We start from the raw sequence: 18,946 nt of genomic DNA, 5'->3' as shown, positions 1-18,946 counted from the left end.
AAAGATTAGTTTGGGAAAAACTCAATAATCATTTAATAATTTCACAGAATCATTAAACAAGAAAATAAATGTGGCATTAAAAAACAAAACAATACCAATACCAATATATTAGGTATTGAGTTTTGCAAGCCATGTCCATGTCAAAACATCACGCCAGATAAATTACAGTTCACAACAGAAAAAAGAAAATGAGAATCACTAATGTTTAAATTGTTTTTGATTGGTTGATGTGATAGATTTGTAACAAAAATTGATATAAATTTGAAATCTTATGATGACTGTGTTCAATGGAGTCAGTTTGCAATTCCCTTGTCCACAGTGTAGAAATAAAGGTCTTCAATTCATGACTCGCAGTGTCATAGAAAATGGCAGGGTAAAAGCCATAGTTAAAGTTTGAGGGCTGTTAGACCAGTTTTAGCATACTTTTTTTTTTTATATACAGAACTGACACTTTTTGAAAAATGGCAGGGTAATGTTTAAGGCCATTGATTTACAAAATGCCTCAATTGTTCCCCAATCATTCATATGCTATTAGTAGAAAAAAAAAATCCCTATAGCATGTAATAGGGCCATTATTTGGCCTATTGTCACTAAATTTGCACAGTGGCTATGCGACTAAAGATGGGACCCCGTTTCACAAATGTGACTTGGAACCATGATTGATTCGGATGCTTGCAAAGAGGATGATGTAGTGATTTATACAAAAGCTCCATTGTATAAAAATGGAGTTGCATTTCGGTCTTGTCACTAGAAATTAAATTGCTAAAGGCAGAGCTTTGCTGGCACCAAATTCTCTTACTGTGACTTGTCTTTACCTGATGTCTTAGGTTTGGGAATTCCTATTGAATTAAAAAAAAAAGTTTCATCCAGACACCAGTACTGGATCACACTAAGAGGAACACACTCAAAAATATCATCACTCAAAACTAATACTTAACATTCGACTGTTTCCCAGCTAAGGACTCTGGCAAGGGCCAGGACAAAACCAAGCAATCTCAATCCAAGACAAAGACAGAAATCAACTGGGAAAACATATGTCTGTATAAGTTTATAAGGGAAAAGAAGACATAGCAAGTAACCTCCTGCCCACTTTATGGATGTTGACATTATGCAGATTTCAATGTGTATACAGTTGAGAGGCGAATATTTGGCCTTTCAGAAAATGCATTGGGTTTTACAGTATCTTCGTTGTAGAGATTAAATGACCTTTCTCTTTTTCAATTCGGTTTTATAATTCAACATCATTACCATCAAGGAAAATTTAACGTTTCAACCTATTTTGCAATCCGTCAAAAAGTTAAGGGACTATAGAAATTTAAAGTCAAAGAAAAAATTCTTTCTTTCTTTTCTTTTTGTCGCGAACAGTTGCTAGGTGTCTCATAAAATGTATAATGTATTAGTATTAGAAACCTTTGTAAAACACTTCTAAGAATTAATTGCTGGGTGCTTTTATAGGAAAATCATGCAACCTGTTGCTTAAAATGGCACGCTACACACATAAAAATCAAAGTGTCAATTTATTTTGGTGACTTTGTTGTATCTGAGTTGCATTGTTTTGTAAATATATATATATATATATATATATATATATATATATATATATATAATATGTGTGTGTGTGTGTACAATCTCTGAAGGCACATTAAAATACAAAATGAAAATAAGTTTGATGGAATGTATCATTCACAGTCAACAATGCAATATAAAAGTATTTAATACTAATACTAACATTAACATACCGATTTTGAACTTTATTAGATTTTAGGCTCACTCCGAGGTCAGAAAAAATTCAATATTGATAAGGGTCAACAAATATATTATAACACCCCATTGTGTCATTTCCTTTAAAAATCATTGTTAAAGTCAGTAAATTCAAAAATACCATAAGAAGTAAACATAATTTTAAAGAAAGACGAGAACATAAGTAAACTTTAGTTTAATTCAAAATGTTAACAGCGTCACATTGTTGCATATTATTCTGCTGTGTCTGTATTCTTTAAAGACTGTAATAAGTTTGACATCCAATTCAACTTTTGTCTTCTGGTGTTAGGATCAAGTGTCAAAATTAGTTTAGAGCATTGAAAACTATTTTAAAACCTTTAAAAGGTGAAGGCTAGTGGGCATCAGCTTTTCGATAAATGACTGCTTATCACAACTTTCTATATAAATTGTTAAAGCCTAAACACAATAATGTCATATTAAAGGTAAAGGTTAGTGGTCTTAACTGGTTTTACCCTGTGTGTGTGTGTGTTTGTGTGCTTTGCATGTCAAGATTCAAGATATATATGTTTGTACATCACACATACATGAGTACATTTAAGTTGATATACTACCTTTACCACGTGTATGATTATTGTAATCTTTCAATCAATAGATTTTTAGCATTACTATTAATACGAGGGCTCTTTCATAATTAACCGAAAAATGCCTGTAAAATCCGCGTTTTTTATGCTATCAACAAAATTCTTGCACGTGTTCATACCTTGACTCGTCCTTCATTTCTCTACGTAACAGCCAAGTCTGTCGACACACTTCTGCCAACGCCGCACCATGGAATAGATACCCTCTCGGAAGAAATTTCCGTCAAGGTTTTGTAGCCATTTCCGCACATGGTCAACAAGATCTTCATCGACATCAAAGCGCTTTCCTGCCAGCTCACGTTTCAGTGGCGCAAAGAGGTGATAATCAGATGGTGCGAGGTCTGGACTGTGTGGTGGGTGTGGCAAAATCTCCCATCCATATTTCTCTAGCCAACCTTGCGTCACTCGTGCTGTGTGGGGTGTAGCGTTGTCGTGTTGCAAAATGACCCCGTTGGTCAACTGCCCTGGGCGCTTTCTGCGAATGGCCTCCCTAAGCTTGCCAAGAGTTTGGCAGTACCTTGAAGCATTGATTGTTTCTCCAGGTTGTAAGGTTTCAAACAGAATAACACCACGACTGTCCCAGAAAACAGTTCCCATTATTTTCTTTGCTGACCGCATGACTTTTAATTTCGACAGGTGAGGATGGATGTTTCCATGTCATCGAATCTTGCTTTGTTTCTTGGGTGCAATGGTGCAACCAAATCTCATCACCGGTGACTATGCTGTCAAGAAAAGTCACATCGTACCCTAGAAAGTCTCCGCCGGCGTTGGCAGTATGCCCGTGAACCCTGCGTGAGCTCTTGCTTCTTCTCAAAAGTTCCCTGCAGATGTCCAATCTTTGTTCTTTATGATTGTCTGTCAATTGCTTAGGAACCCATCTTGCGCTGACTTTTCTGTAGCCAAGTTCATCAAATACAATTCTATGGGCAGAAGTTTCCGAAATTTCAAGACTGCTTGCGATTTCATGAAGTTTCAACCTCCTGTCTTGACGAATAAGCTCATCAACTCGCTTCACATTGTCTTCTGACGTCGCAGTTATCGAACGCCCTCTCCCTAACCTGTCTGTCAAGTCGGAATGGCCGGCTTCAAACAAATTACACCAGTGATAGACGTGTACGGCTTATAACATGCTCACCATATACACTCTGAAGTTCTTTATGAATTTCGGTAGGATTCAGACATTTGGCGTTCAAAAAACGTATGACAGCTCTGATTTCCTCCTTTGACCAAGTTTCAAGGTGGGCCGCCATCTTTAAAATCGTCTAGAAATTCATTGTGCAAAATGATGCACTTCATAATTTCTGGGAATATCCGTAAGGAAATAAGGAATATCATGTCGTTTACAGAATTAAAAAATCTCCACTGGTTGCTGAGCAATGGGCATTTTTCGGTTATTTCTGAAAGAGCCCTCGTATTAAGGGAATTCAAAGGATTTATCCTATTTCGCCCTATACCATATGTTCTGTTATGTTATAAGAGTCTACTAAAGGGGTGTTATAATCTTTCATTCACTACGCAATGAACTACATCCTCATCTCCACTCATTCAATCTATCCACTAAGTAAAATTGATTATTCTAAAAGTAAAAGTAAGTAAAGCTAAAGTAAACTTACTTCTTCTTACATCGATGATCATCAACATAACAAATTTTAGAAAATTAAAAACAATTACATTCATTTTTTTTTATAATGAGGCGATTACTATTACAAATGGCTGTTGCATAGTGCATGTAAAGAGGAAGTGGTAAAATAGTCAACACGTTTTCTCTGGTTTAATGAATAACAAATCTTAACTGAATCAGAGACGTGTGCTGAACCCTTTGCTCATTAATCAAGTGCTCTTTCAACTGAGCTAACAATAAGAGGATTCCTGAGTAAATATAGAATGGATGAAGTGGTTTGGTATGAGTGTGTTTATGGTTTGATAAGTATATTGTAAAGCGCATTTAGCGCTATATAAGAACACTTTATCATGTATTTCAATACATTGGTTTTCTCAAAGTTTCCCACATTCTTTAAATGCTTAATTCACCCCAATGCCTCTCTTTCTTATTAAACAAAATTTTCTATCAAATTAGTCTTTCTGAGAGCCAGTCTTTTGAACTTAACTTCTAGAGACCTGCCAACTCTGCTGATCTTATTGGGAAATTCCTGATATTTGTTTCACAAGCCCAATTTCCCTAATTTTCATTTATTTTCCCAACTTTTAAATAATTATTTTTACAATTCCAGGCAAACAATCATCATTTTTCTTATAATCATCACCAACATCACTATCATAATCAAATTAACCATTTAAATCCCAAGGATTTTCCCGAAATTTGTATCTGAAAAGTTGGCAAGACTGCTTCCAACTGATATTTTGAATAACATGGTCTCTATGACATTTTTTTCTCTCCCTCCTTTTTCACCATGATCTATTCATCTAAGATGGTATTTTTTCTATAGAATAGATTTTGAAAGAGAAAAAAAAATCCCCTACAAATGCCTTAAACAACTTCTTTGTCTTTTCATTAAAAACAACACGACGTTGACTCCTCGTCACAGCCTCCAATTCAGATCATAATTGTTTCGCAAAAAAAACAAAACAAAAAGCAAAAACAAACTGTAATTGAATATTATTTACAACCTAAAATTGTTAACATTGTGCTACGGGGTTAACCATGGATTCCATGTCCAATCGTCAGCACGATACAATCTCCAAATATAGAATGTATTGACAGCTAAAACTTGCAAAAGACGACTGATTAAAATTTCAGAGGGCCAGACTTTGTCAACATATGAGGACAGCGTTGACACATATCCTGAGTGAACACCAGTCCATTCTTGCAGAAAATTTGCTGTCATTTGAGTCAACATAAAGATGATTGACACTTTTAGTAGCACCGGGGACTTCCAGGGAGAAAACTCTTCCTCATCCTCATCATTAAAAAGTAATGTCTTGTTAAAGTCTTCATCGCCCTGAAGTGAAGAAAAATAATGGATGAATATGTTTTGTGGTGTGCTAAAATTGAAATGAAAATCGTTTAAGGATTGATTTCTTTTGAAAATTTCAAAGCATTATATTAAGGACACATTGCTTATTTCTATTTCCATTGGCTGGTTATTACTGAGTTAGGGGAGAAGAGAGGTATACCTTTTACCTTGCATAGGTGGGTAGTGTGCTTTATTTTGTCCAAATCAAAAAACTCTATTATTGTAAGAAAGTTACGCCATTTTTGGACATTTGAAAGTTTGAAATGTATCTCAAGGACTGGAAAATAATTTTTTTTTTCATTTGTTCTATGGTCATTGAGTTGTTATCTAATACAGTGCACCTTGGTTACAAGGAAGTCGGCAGGACTGGATGACAAAGTTCATTATATCTGAGGTGTCACTTCTGCTATATACAATGTATATAACCTTGTAAGTACTTAAAGTTGGTAAAAATAAATGGATTACATCCCTTGTCATATTGCAATGCTAGCCCCACAACACTTGTGGTGAACCCTTAACCCCTAATTGTCTTGACTAGCTTAATGCCAGTCTTGTCTCCACTCAGCTTGCTCTTCGCGGTTTGGGTTACTTTGTTGCAGCCAAGGTGTGGGGTTATGAACTTCGTTGTATGCGATGCGCCTTTAGTAGTGTCAAACAGGTGAAAAAAAATATGAGGATTTAAATTTTTTTTGTTGGATCTGAGCTTGTGTATATCCATTGTCACATAGACAGTTCCATGTCACAGAAGTAAGATGCAAAGGACTTTGAATGCAATAGACATGTTTATATTTATTTTTCTTCTTCTTTTTAAAATATAAATCAAGTGACTAAGTCAAACTGTGCATACCCTGGGGAAAAAAAAAACAACAAACAAAACAGCACAATCCAACCCATGATGACATTGTGTCAAAAGACCCATTTTCCCCCCATATATTTTAAAGCAAAAAATAATATATCTAATATAACGGCATAAAATTCAATAAATCTCACGAGACAGATTTGAAAATTTTAATTAAAAATGTAGTCATCCGATGGAAAAGCTTGCACCGAAATCAATGCTTATTGGGTTAGGACACTGCAATTATCATTGATGAGGTTATCATCTCTATATTATCAATTCATTCACAACCTCAACCTAGACAAATTAATGAAATCAATGATGGCTACTCCACCCAAGAGAACAGAACTGAGTTTGCATGGATGTCAAACTCAAAATTCCTCTAAAACTAAAACGGCCCTTTTAAGGGCAACCAGCAACTCACAATTGACTGCTTCTTGTTGCCACACATTGCCTTGTATTTTACCTTCAATTTTTATTTATTGTGCGGCTATGTGGTCTAGTGGTATGACACTCGCTTTTGGATCGGAAGGTCCTGGGTTCAAGCCTCACTCTGTGCATAGTTGAGTCCTTGGAAAAGACTCTTTACTCACATTATCTCACCGTACTCAGGTGTAAAATGAGTACCTGGCCGTTTACAGCGTTGTCTCTGTCCGAAAAAAATTGTAACATAGCCTAACAGGCACTATGTCCTGTCCTAAATGTTAAGTGTTGCTGTTGGCCAGGGACCCTATGTAAAGCGCTTTGAGCACATTTAGTGGATATTGCGCTATAAAAAAGCTAATTTTAATTTATCTTTTAAATTTATTTTATATATATTTCTGATATAACATTTGATTATAACAGCATCATATTGTTGGTCCCCCTACAATGTTGTTATAATTGGGTTGCACTGTACGGCTATGTGGTGTTGTGGTATGACACTTGCCTTCAGATCAGAAGATCCTGGGTTTGAGTCCCGCTCTTTGCCTGACATTTAGTTGAGTCCTTGGAAATGGTTCTTGACTTACATTATCTCACCTTACCCAGGTGCAAAATGAGTATCTGACATTGTATCTGTCAAAAAAAAATTGTAATATCACCTAACAGGCATCATGTCTCGTCCTGTATGTTAAGTGTTGCTGTTGGCTAGGGACCTGTTGTAAAGTGCCTTGAGCACATTTAGTGGATATTGCACTATATAAATGCTCCATTAATAACAACATTGAAAATAATATAGTACTTTACTGATAGTCTGTAATAATGATATAACTCAACTTTAAAAAATGATGAGCTACATTCATTTAAAATCTTTGACAGGGCATTTACAAATAATTACCTGGAAAAAGTTTTTTGAGATCTGTTTTACAATAAATAGGATACTGTACAAGCGAATTGCAAACAGACCCAGGAAAAATGGACTGAAGAAACGCTTCAGGAACTCAATAGAACTTTGGGCATTTCCTGAAAATGAATTAGAATCAAAACAATGAATGAGAATTAGAACAGGGCATCAGTTTCAGCTAAAGGCTTTTAATACCAAATAATAAATCTCCAAACTCTTGTAATTCAAAAGTTCTTGTTTTGAGGTATTTATTAAACACATTTTTAAAATCATACATTTATAAAAATAAAAAAAATATATACATATATGATGCTGTGCCAAAAGGTCTTTTCGTAACATTCACGACCAAAAAAGAAAATACCCCAATGCAAAGTCATTTCAAACAACTTAAGACAAAAATTGATTTCATCAGTATCTCTAGGTTAAAAAAAAACAAAGAAATATAAACCAAAAACCAATCTAGCATTGAAATAATAGTAGTTATAGCTTTTTAAAGTGATGAAAAACTTGGCCCACACTTTTTTTTTTTAACCTTTTAAAAACTATTTCTACTCCAGTGGAATCTTGATAAAGCCAACACTGCCGGACCAGAAATATTGGTTGACTTTAAGCAAGATTGACTTAACCCATTATCAGTGGAACACACTTAGATAAAGAACAGCAAATTTGGTGGCAACAAGGTGTTGACTTTAAGAGTGCTGACATTATGCAGATTCTACTGTTTTTTATTGGGGTTTAACCGCCAGTATTTGGCTTATTTTTCATTATTCAAACCAGTGAAAATGACGAATAATTTTTTTCCTTTTTTTTTTTTACAGTAATTTAGTATTGGGGTAATTTTTTGGCATAATTTACAACAATGACCTTTTGTATCAGCCTCACATACATAAAATATATTATATTAACTATAAATAGAGATCTGTTTTAATTCAAACTGGATATTAAAAATGGACTGAAAAAAAAAAAGCAAACCTGAATGAAACAACAATCCCTTCATTTTGGTTGTTATGAACAAAAATCCTTAAAAACAAACACAAATTAATGTAACGATTATTTTCATCAAGAATAGTTACCTGTTGTCAAATGCAAGATAAAGTTGAGAGACTGTAAGAAACTAGAGTTTTGGCTGTCAGGTCTGAGATGAAAAGAGTGATATAAAAATCTGATAAACAATTGCAATTTTTTTGTTAGAAAAATTTGCCAGACATTTATCATAACATGACCAATATAATGAATGTGAAATTTGAGCAATTGAATATCACTTAGTCGTGGGTAATTAAAATAAAAATAAATCTGAACATTAATACAGCCATTTACATCGATCTACCAATCCAAATATGTAGGCCAAATGGAATCGTATTTCCATTTCATACAGTACCAGTTGCCTGTTAGGCATCTTTTTCATACTAACCCACTTAAAATATCCGTCACAGCCTGTAGCCAGGTAGGATTCCCACCCGAGTCTGACATTTACAAGGCACCATGAGAAAGTTGATTGGAACCCAACAGATAGTGATGGTGTTATGAGCAAAAACGAGCCGACTTTTATTATGAAAAAGCAACAGCACATCAGCCCAGCTAATTAACAGGTGATTTTATTATGAGACTATAACACAACAGGCCTGCTATATAAAGAAGGAAATGAACTATATATAGCACATCAACCTAGCTAAGTAGAGAGTAATACAATCTAATTTTTAAAAAAAACTATGAATGAATAAAAACATAACACAATGCTTATCCAAAAATAGATTGGTAAATTTGTAAAAGGAGTTGCATGACATTCTTCTTCTTCTTCTTCTTCGTTCCTCTGATGGACATCTATGGCTGCAGTCCGATATCTGCTATGAAGTCTGTGGTCCGCTTTAGGTCCTCAGCCTCACCATAGAGCTTTGTGTTGAGTGTTGTAGGGGTGACCCAGTGGTTCGAACGTTGCACGTTGTATAATGGGCAATCCATAAGCACATGTAAAGTGGTTTCATGGTCGGTTCCACATGGGCAATAAGGGGTTGTTCCAATACCTAGCTTTGTAAACATATGTCCTCTTAGTCTATTGTGTCCTGTTCGGAGGCGGAATAGAGTGACTTGGCTACTTCGCTGAATGGCATGGATTGGATCCTGCTTGTTGTGTTCTAGGTGTGTGTCATTCCTTTCTTTGTCTATTTTTAGCTTTATTATTTTCTTTTGCTGATGGTAAGTGATTGACGACTTCGGTTGTTCCTTCTGGGCTCCTTCTTTGGCCAGTTGATCGGCAATTTCATTTCCATATATACCTTCATGACTTGGAATCCAATGCAGCACAATTTTTCCTGTTTTATCAGATAAGCCCTCAAGGGCCTCCACAGTGTGTGCGGCTTCAGAGTCCTGGTAATTTTCAATAGACCGGAGAGCATCATCAGAGTCTGTCAAGTAAACCACATTTTTCCCGTATATTCTGTGATCTCTGGATAGTTCTTTTGTTGCATTGAGGATGGCTTTTTCTTCAGTTTTAGTACTTGTGCACATTGAACCCACTGATACAGATATTTTTGTTTCTGTTTTATCTGTCCAGTGTATGAGTGCACCAGCACCTCCATTCATGAGGGGGCCGGAAACTGAGCCATCTGTATAAACTCTTATCCAGTTGGTCATTGGGTATTTTTTATCGATCATCTTTAGGGTTTGAGCATTGTCATTATTGCTTCGAATGTTTTTCTTGTTGATGGTTATGGATTTTTGTTTCTTTTTCCACGGTGGTGGTTTGAGATTTGGGACATTGATTTGGGCAATATCTTCCTTTGGTGTCACTTTATATTCGCTCTCTAGTTTTTGTCCCAAGGCGATGAAGTTTTCCCTTTTGAGTCGATTCTCTTTCTTTTCCATTGTACTTGGATGCAGTGGTTGGGATTCCATGAATTTTATCTTTGAGAATTGTGTCACTATTTTTAAATTTCGTTGTTCTTTGAGAGGTTTTATTCCTGTGTGGGTTTCCATCTTGTGAATTGGTGTTGTTTTCATTGCTCCAGTGATCACGCGTAGGCATTGGTTTTGGACTTTTTCAACCTTTTGAAATTGAGCCTGTGAGCACGTTCCCCATGCCGATATGGCAGAGTCTATTGCAGGTCTTACATATCCAAGATATGTCTTCTTCAGGACGTTTGAGTTTGCTCCCCATTGCGTTCCAGCAAGTTTTCGGAGAAGCTGCATTCTCTTGTACCCTTTCTGTTGACTTTCATCTATTTGTTGTTTCCAAGTGAGTCGAGGGTCAAATTTCACTCCTAGATACTTAGGCATAAGGTCTTCTCTCAGAATCTTTCCATCTAAAGTTAATCGCATAGATTGCTTTTTGGTTGATAAGCTGAATGTTGTGTATGTGGTTTTATCAGCATTTACTCTCATACCCCAGTCTTTTGTCCATTTGCTCAAAGCATCAAGAGTCATCTGTATCCTGGCCTTTGCAGTACCAATATTTCTTTCAGTGCATATCAGTGCAAGGTCATCTGCATACATGGCTGCTTTTACTCCTCTGCATTTGGTTTCGCAGATGTCATTGATAAAAACGACAAAGAGGGTTGGTGAGAGAACCCCGCCTTGTGGTACTCCATTTGTCATGTTCGTTAGCTTGCTTTTAGAGTTTTGAGATTGGACTCTTGCTTTTCGATTTGTGAGGTAATCTTTAATCCATGCAAACATGTTGTGTGAAACGTTGGCTTTCTTAAGTTTGAGAAGTAGTCCTTTTGTCCAGACTTTGTCAAATGCCTTTTCCATATCCACCCAAACTGTGACTGTGTGTTTTTTTTCTTGGTAACCATTTTCGATCAGCTGCGAGATGTATGTTATCTGGTCCTCTGTGCAGCGAAATTGTCTGAAACCAGCCTGTTCATCTGATATCAACTTATTGCTTTCTAAATACCATTGGAGACGGCGATTAACAATTCTCTCCATCAGTTTATCCAAGCAGCTTGTCAAACTTATTGGTCGGTAGCTTTCGGGTTTATTTTTTGGCTTGCCATCCTTCTTAATTGGTATCATGGTTGCCTGTTTCCATTTGAGTGGAAGTTTACCCTGTTTCCAACTTGCATTGAACAGTTGTTTCATTTTCCTCTTTGTGAGGGTTCCTAGGTGTTTCAACATGTCATTAGTAACATCATCTGGACCTGGTGATTTGTTCGTTTTTAGAGATTTCAAGGCAATTTCTACTTCTTCTTTTTTAATCGAACTGAACATGACATCATCTGTGGATTCTTTGGGTGTATCCTTGTGTTTTCTCAATTCTTTATGGACTTCTCGTTTTCGTTCTTTTCTAATCTGTATACTCCCAACACTTGAGTACTGCTTCATAAAACAGTTTGCTGCTTGTTTTTTGTTGAGAATCCTCCCCTGATCATCTTCTACTGATGGTGCAGCATATCTGTTTTCTTGTCCACTTAGAGCTTTGGTTAGGTTCCATAACTTTCTTCCGTCTCTGTCGTAGTCAAGTTGTCTGGTTTTTTCATGCCATGCTTCCTGTTTTGCTTTTATTGTTTCTTTCCTGAGAGTTTTTTCAGCCTCTTTGTAAATTTCCATATTCTCATCATTTGGCTCTCTCTCTGCTTTTTTTCTGTGTTCAGTGACTTGGCTGTTGAGACTTCCTAATTTTTCAGTCCATCCTGGACAGTAGTCCTTTCTTGATCCTCTGGGGATTGATTCTTTTGCAGCTTTCATGATTGATTTTGTGAAAGCTTTGGCTGATTTTTCTACATTCCTTGTTTTACAGTTTATCTCTTTTGTATAACTATCAGTCAACTTTGAAAACAGAGTCCAGTCTGCTTTTTTATAATTCCATCTCGGAGGTGGTGCCTTTCTGTCTTTTGCATATTCTTCAGTTATTTCAACCAGAATGGGACGATGATCACTTCCTGCTAGTTGTTCCTTTATCTGTTTACTGACTTTTCGGTGAGATCTTCAGATATGAGAGTTAGGTCTGGGGTTGATGTTGTCTTCCATGCTCTTGAGAAGTATGTATCTGGGTCATCTTCATTTCTGACAATTTGAAGCTTACTGTCTGTAAGCCAATTTTCAAGGGTTTCACCTTTTCTGTCTAAGTCATTGTATCCCCAGCTTGGGGAGTGGCTATTGAAGTCTCCCACAACAATGAACTGTTCTTCTTCACTTCTTATGTTTTCAATTGGCAGATTCTCTGATGGTGGGCTGTAACAGTTATATATTGTGTATTGCAATTTGTTTTTGGTAATTTTTACAGCCAATATTTCAACAGATTCATCTGTCGTTATTTCATTTGTCGCTATGTCATTTCTGACGAAGATGATTACTCCACCTTTGTTCCGTTCTTTTCTGTCTTTCCTAAAATGTTGATATCCCCTTATTGAACACCTAATGTTTTCTGTGAGGTGTGTCTCCTGTATGCAGGCAATATCTATCTTCTCATCCTGAAGAAACTTGGAGAGGGCAGTCTTTTTATGTTGTATCCCTTCTGCATTCCATTGTAGCAATTTGATAGTTCCAGTAGTCCGTAACCTTGCATCTCCTACCCTGGTTCCACAGTAGGAGGGCAAGGTACCACCAGATCGCTTGGGTGAACCCTGTTTATCAGGGCTCGACGCTAGGTCCGTCCGGCGGGAATCCCCAGACTTCGCGCCATATCGTCCGACAGTTTTGTTGTCCATCATGGTGAGGAGGATGCGTGTCACATTAATTTTTGGGTTGGTTTCCCTCTCCAGACTATTTGCGCCTTTCGGCTCTGCGACTCCGACTTCAGCGGTTCTTTATTCTCTGGATGTGATTCCATAGCCTTTCATCTTCCCAGATCCACAAGGCAGTGGTGGTTTGAAGTTGGAGTTTCCTTCTCCTAGACAGACTGCTTTCCAAGGCTATGAGCTCTGTCCACCCATTAATGGTGTCTAGGCTGGGAGTCCAGGAGGGTATCTTTGTAGAGTGACAGTTTCCCTTCACCCCACCAGCGTCATGGGGCTAGCACAGCTTATTGCGTGAACTGGGGCAATCTGGCCACGGCGGTTGATTCCTCCCTTCATCCGTCACCTCAGACACATAGAAACTCGTGTCATCAGCCGGTTAGAAAGTTCCTTTCGGAATACTCCAACCGTTGCCCAGGAGGCGGGCGGGGAAGAATGCCCCTACGTGGACCCTGACACGAGCTGGAATGGGTTGCGGATCAGTACTGATCAAAATAATCCAATCCTGCCTCCCAGTTGCATGACAAATTGGTACAAACTATAAAAGATTGTGACTTACGATTTCCAAAGAGATGGTTGATCAATGGGAGAGTTCATCTGTCTAGTTTCAACAAACATAGCATAAATGATGGTCACGCTACATAGACTGCAAAATGCACAATCACTGATAATACCTGGAGAGAAGAAAAGGGAGCCTCAACAAGCAATAAGAACAAATCCAAAGTGTAATGAATAACAAAAATGGTGACATCCTTTTTAATTCATATTTAAAATGAAAGGCTGAAAGATAAAACTTCATCCCCATGAGAAAATGTGTCCTTAGGGTCTATTCAAAGGGCAGGCTGGAATATCACTGTGCTGCATGGTGAGCTAGGGTGAGGTGACTTGGGCAACACCACAAAGCATGACCTGTAGTCAAACTTGATACCTTTTGGATATAAAGCAAAGACTATCAATAAGCCATGCTGCCCCATTTCTTAGGCATAACAAAGTACTCTCTCATTTGATTTTATGACACAACTGACTAAAATAGTCACATGAGCAGCAATTGGATCCAGTTTTTGACAATGCAAAACCAAAAAAGCTGGTAAACCTAGTCTTTTAGGACTTGCACTATTGCAACTTTCAAAGTCAACACATTAGTCATATAGCTTTTCTGCATGCACTGCATTACTGCACGATATCCGGGGTGGCAGAATTTTTTTTCTACATAATTTGTCTCCATAACTGCATGCAAGTTTTGGATAACTGCACGGTCTTCTTCTACAAACAGTATAAATCATTGGCAATGGAAATGCACTTCACACATCATTATTTTTGGGAACATGCAATAGTGCCATAATGTTGTTACAAAGGCTAATTAGGCAACATGTTACTACACGGTGAATCTTTGTCGTTCACCAGACCATGCGAGGTGTCATAATCATAATGCTAGTGAGAGTTTACAATGGCGAATCTTTGTTGTGGCCAGGCCATGTGAGGTGTTAGTGAGAGTTTACACCACTCAGCCATCATGTCTCCTTATGAAATAAGTCTTCATAATTCATAACTGCACACTCTTTGTTGACAATTTTCTACTTTTCCAATCAGATTTAATGTCTTATTAAAATGGCCCTTGAAAAGCAGGCATTGATAGCTTTTCTATAACGGTTATACCCAAAGTCAAGAAAAACTTCTTACCTTCATGAGCCATCCACATCATGTTGTGCACAGCAATGAGAAGCACTACGGTGACAAACAGACATCTATGTAAAGGGGAAAGGAACACAACAAATGACAATGCAAGATGCAGATTGATAACAGATTTACCACCAAAAGAAAAAAGTTGCAAAGAAGAACAATTATGGATTTTAGTACGGAATGTACTAACTTGACCAAAAAAAAAAAATGCTATTATAATATAATAAGCCCTTTCAGCAAGGGGGGTATGGTATATAATAAATGATAATAGTTGTATATACATACTGACAAAAGTTTTCAATATGATCTACCACAAAGGCATCGCACCAAATGAGCTGAGAAAGTCTGTCTTTATCACACTCCCGGAAAAAGTGGTTGCAATTGAGTGCGACCAACACAGCATGATCAGTATAATAAGCCAGATCACAAAGATCCTCCTACTCATCATAATGAAAATAATGATTCACAAGAGATCGGTAGGGAACGATTCGGCTTCATTAAAGACAAAGGTACTGTGAATGCCATCTTCACAATAAAAACAATAAAAAAATATAAATAGGGTCTATTTAGAAACTACAAAGAATGTACCTCTGCTTCGTGGACTATACAAAAGCCTTCTACTCCGTTAAACATAAAGAATTTTTTGAAGTATTCACATCCATTGGAATAGAGCATTTTAACCTCCAACTTGTTAAAAAATTGCACTGGAAACAAACACCATGTGTAAGAATGGACAATGAGACCTCAGATTTTCTTTATATTGAAAAAGGAGTGAGGCAAGGACATGTTTTATCACCAGACCTTTCAGACTGTACACTGAAATAATCTTCCATCTGCCAAACATCAAATGGTCAGATAGAATAACAAACGAAGTTTTGCTTAGAACAGGGAAACCCATCCAGATTGTGAAAACCATCAGAAACAGGTGAATGGGCTTTAATGGCCCTGTGTGGCGACAAGGGAACATTGAGAGCCTAACACTTTGTGACTACATAGAAAGAAAAAGGGGCTGTTGTTAAGTGCTAGTATTGAATTTCATTTGATAAAGAGACCAGCAGTCGAAGTCGTCAATGACAAAATATTTATACCTAGATATTTCTTTATAGAGGAGAATCATTCAATAGTGATATGTCACAGCTATTCGGTTCAGTATTGACTAAATACCTTCTATTCTAATTTAGTAACTAGTAACATGTCGTAGTTTTGCTATTTCATAAAATGTAAAGCCTAAAATCAAATAGGCGACATAAAATAGAGTTTATACTCTAATCATTATTAATGTGAAGAATAAGATTTATAGGGAAAAAGACGTTAATTGTTAATACTACTTACAAAACTTGACTTGCAGGTGCAGAATTGTAAATTTCTACAGCCAAGGAAGCTGATACAGCATAACACATTGATGAAAATATCAGTATGACGATCTGTCAAGATGGAAATTTATCAATCAAAGACAATTAAAATCTATATAAATTTGAAAAAAACATATTTAATTAAAAATGAGTCTGAAGTCTAAAAGTCTGAAAATGAACAGTAACCAGTTCATCTCCATCTTGCCTTTTGTTTCACCAGACTAATTGAGACCATTTGCTACTACGGAAAAAATTGATGGTGAAAAAATTGTTCTTATTGGAGATCAAAATCAATACAATTTAGAAAGCAGGTACATTACGACTCCTCAAACATAACAATGCAACAACACATTATGTTATTGTTATTGAGCAGTAACTATTAAATTCTTATATAACTTTAATAACAGCTTTGGTATTTAAATTACTACAATGCAAATTCATATAAGTATTAATCTCAAGCATTGATGTACTGATATAAACATTAAACAGGTAAGAGCTCACTTTATACTTGAATTCATCAGCATCCTTGGACCAGATTTCATCGGCTGCTGACTGACTATATCGCATCACAACATTTTGAATGAGCACCATCTGTAAAGTAAACAATAATAGATGTATTTAACTCACTAAATAAATGATGATGCATACCATGAATAACTGAAAAGAAACATTGAATGCCGCTGAAAATTGCACAACATCCTTTAATCTATAAGTAAAACATTATGTTACTTGCCCTGTCAATTGAGCTATTGGGAACCCCATTTACCATACAGTATTGTGGCTAGCATGGTTTACCTATAAAGGCATCTGTGATGTCCAATAATTCACTATATATTGTTTTTTAAATTGAATATGGATATAAAAATTGGTCACTCTGTGTTACAAAATTATTGTGTACAAGCAATAAAAACACTGCATGTGTACGTTGTCAATTAAAGAAATTGTAATCCACTTAGAGTATGATACTGACACCCATTGATAAGTAAAGGGTACATTTATATTTCATTATCTTTAACACTGAAGATAAATTCCGCACTTCAATCCCAGCAACCATGGATGAATGAAAATGCAAGAAATCAGTGATGATGGTGATGATCGTGATGGTGATGATGATGTTGATGATGATGATGATGATGATAGTCATAATAATCTAATAACAGTAACAGTTTCTTTCATATTAGGTATTTTGACCTTGTCAAATACATAAATAAATTCTCTTTTTTGTTGTTATTGGCATTTCTTTAGCTCCTTTTCCATTTAAAATGACCAAGCTACTTTACAATATAATTATTCATGTTCAAAATCTCTCTATTTTTCCTACAAATCAGCCATTGATAAGTCACTGTTCTTGTGCTCATTTCTACTGAACTCCATCTATAAGTAAAAAAAAAAACAAAACTCAAAAAAATAAGTGAAATGTATATTAGTGGTGTATCAATCTCGAAGGAATAACTACTTATCTTAAAAGAGGTTAGAAATTCTCTTTCATTTTTTCTGCCATTTCACTTTACAACAGAGCTCCACAATACCGAAAAATAATTTGCTTGTTCACTGTGTGAATAAAAATTCGTCTCTAAATTTAAAAAAATAATTATGTGGACCACTTTTTAGAGTTATTCTCACCTCTGCAATCATGAGAAATGGATCAGTGAACCATACAATCTTGTCATAAAGCCAAACCACAGGCCAAGGTGTAAGCGAGAATGGAAGGCATGTCATGAATCCGAAAAGGACCAAATTGAGCAAAGGGATGATCTTGTACTAAATTATAAAATGAGATAAAAATATCAAAAATCAAACCAATGGAATAACTTGATAAGAATGAAATGTTGGTGGTGTTATATCAGTCTCAGTCATCAAAGAGACAATAACATTTAACAAAGGGGTGGAAGTTCAGGTATATAATAATAATATCATCTGCCATTTCTTGTTACACTCAATTCTATACCTGGAATAATTTGTTTCCAAGGCAACATAATTGTGTAGTGAGGCAGACATGAAAAAAAAGGGAAAACTATGGTTCCTGGTTGTACATATTTGTTTGAAAGTTTTAGTCACTGTCGTACTGTTATAATATAAACTTTAGCTTCAGTCATGGATATCTTGTCAATAGTCAATGGATATCGTCCGTTACTTATTGCACTCAAATGAATGTGTCGATTGGGGATCTATAAATATCATTACAAACTGGAACCATTTTACTTGTGTATAAATCCAAACTCAACGGATCCCAGAGATGAAAATTATGAGTAAAAAAGAAAAATAGGCAACAATATGAAATGGAAGTGATTCATATGATGATTCATGATATGATAATTCATCAATGACAATGTGGCCTGTTGGTGAATTGTAAAAATATATTGAAACTGTTGCTGTAGTTGTTGTCCCTGTTGCCACACCATTTAAGTATTTTGTATTAAGTATTATTTCTAAGAAAATGTTCATTGAGATAATAAACTTACCAAAACATTGGGGATGAGTTCAACAATGAGAGAGTGAAAAATGAGCAAAAGTGATAAACGATAAATGATGTCAGTTCCAAAGAACGATCCTAGAAGAGGAACTGTTACAAGGCACACAAAAGGTAACACTTCGATAAACGCTAATATGCAGCTGATTCCAATACCAAAACACATGCTTAAAGTTATATTTTTATAACTTTCTAAGTTTTAGTTTTATTGACATTTCACAAATTCGGTTTACCAAAGACTCTTCAACAAAGTTGAGGAGAAATTTATAGTACAT

The 18,946-nt window shown here is 36.1% G+C and overlaps 1 protein-coding gene across 1 annotated transcript; it reads right to left on the bottom strand.

Annotated features, from left to right (window-relative positions):
• Window positions 1-3,777: 3,777 nt before the first annotated feature.
• On the bottom strand, window positions 3,778-18,944 carry LOC144968540 (uncharacterized). Its single transcript, XM_078907004.1, has 9 exons — window positions 18,664-18,944; window positions 17,825-17,962; window positions 16,703-16,792; window positions 16,182-16,273; window positions 14,850-14,914; window positions 13,729-13,843; window positions 8,571-8,632; window positions 7,492-7,616; window positions 3,778-5,320 (listed from the first exon to the last, which is right to left on the bottom strand). The coding sequence occupies exons 1-9, from the start codon at window positions 18,835-18,837 to the stop codon at window positions 5,009-5,011; spliced, it is 1,173 nt and encodes a 390-aa protein (XP_078763130.1). The 5' UTR covers window positions 18,838-18,944; the 3' UTR covers window positions 3,778-5,008.
• Window positions 18,945-18,946: the final 2 nt, after the last annotated feature.

Source organism: Berghia stephanieae, chromosome 3 (genome assembly GCF_034508935.2).
Source record: "Berghia stephanieae isolate SIO BIC M18660-M18661 chromosome 3, UCSD_Bste_1.3, whole genome shotgun sequence".
Lineage (NCBI taxonomy): Eukaryota > Metazoa > Mollusca > Gastropoda > Nudibranchia > Aeolidiidae > Berghia > Berghia stephanieae.
Note: the sequence above shows the minus strand (reverse complement) of the source record. Positions and strands in the feature narration are given on the sequence as shown.

What these genes read in the sequence shown, in the direction of transcription:
- LOC144968540 (XM_078907004.1), bottom strand. Translation starts at nt 18,837, where the DNA reads ATGTGTTTTGGTATTGGAATCAGCTGCATATTAGCGTTTATCGAAGTG. An exon ending in CAACCATCTCTTTGGAAATC is followed by an intron (nt 8,633 to 13,728) that starts GTAAGTCACAAT and finishes TTTTCATCTCAG; the next exon opens with ACCTGACAGCCAAAACTCTA. An exon ending in TATCTTGCATTTGACAACAG is followed by an intron (nt 7,617 to 8,570) that starts GTAACTATTCTT and finishes ATTCATTTTCAG; the next exon opens with GAAATGCCCAAAGTTCTATT.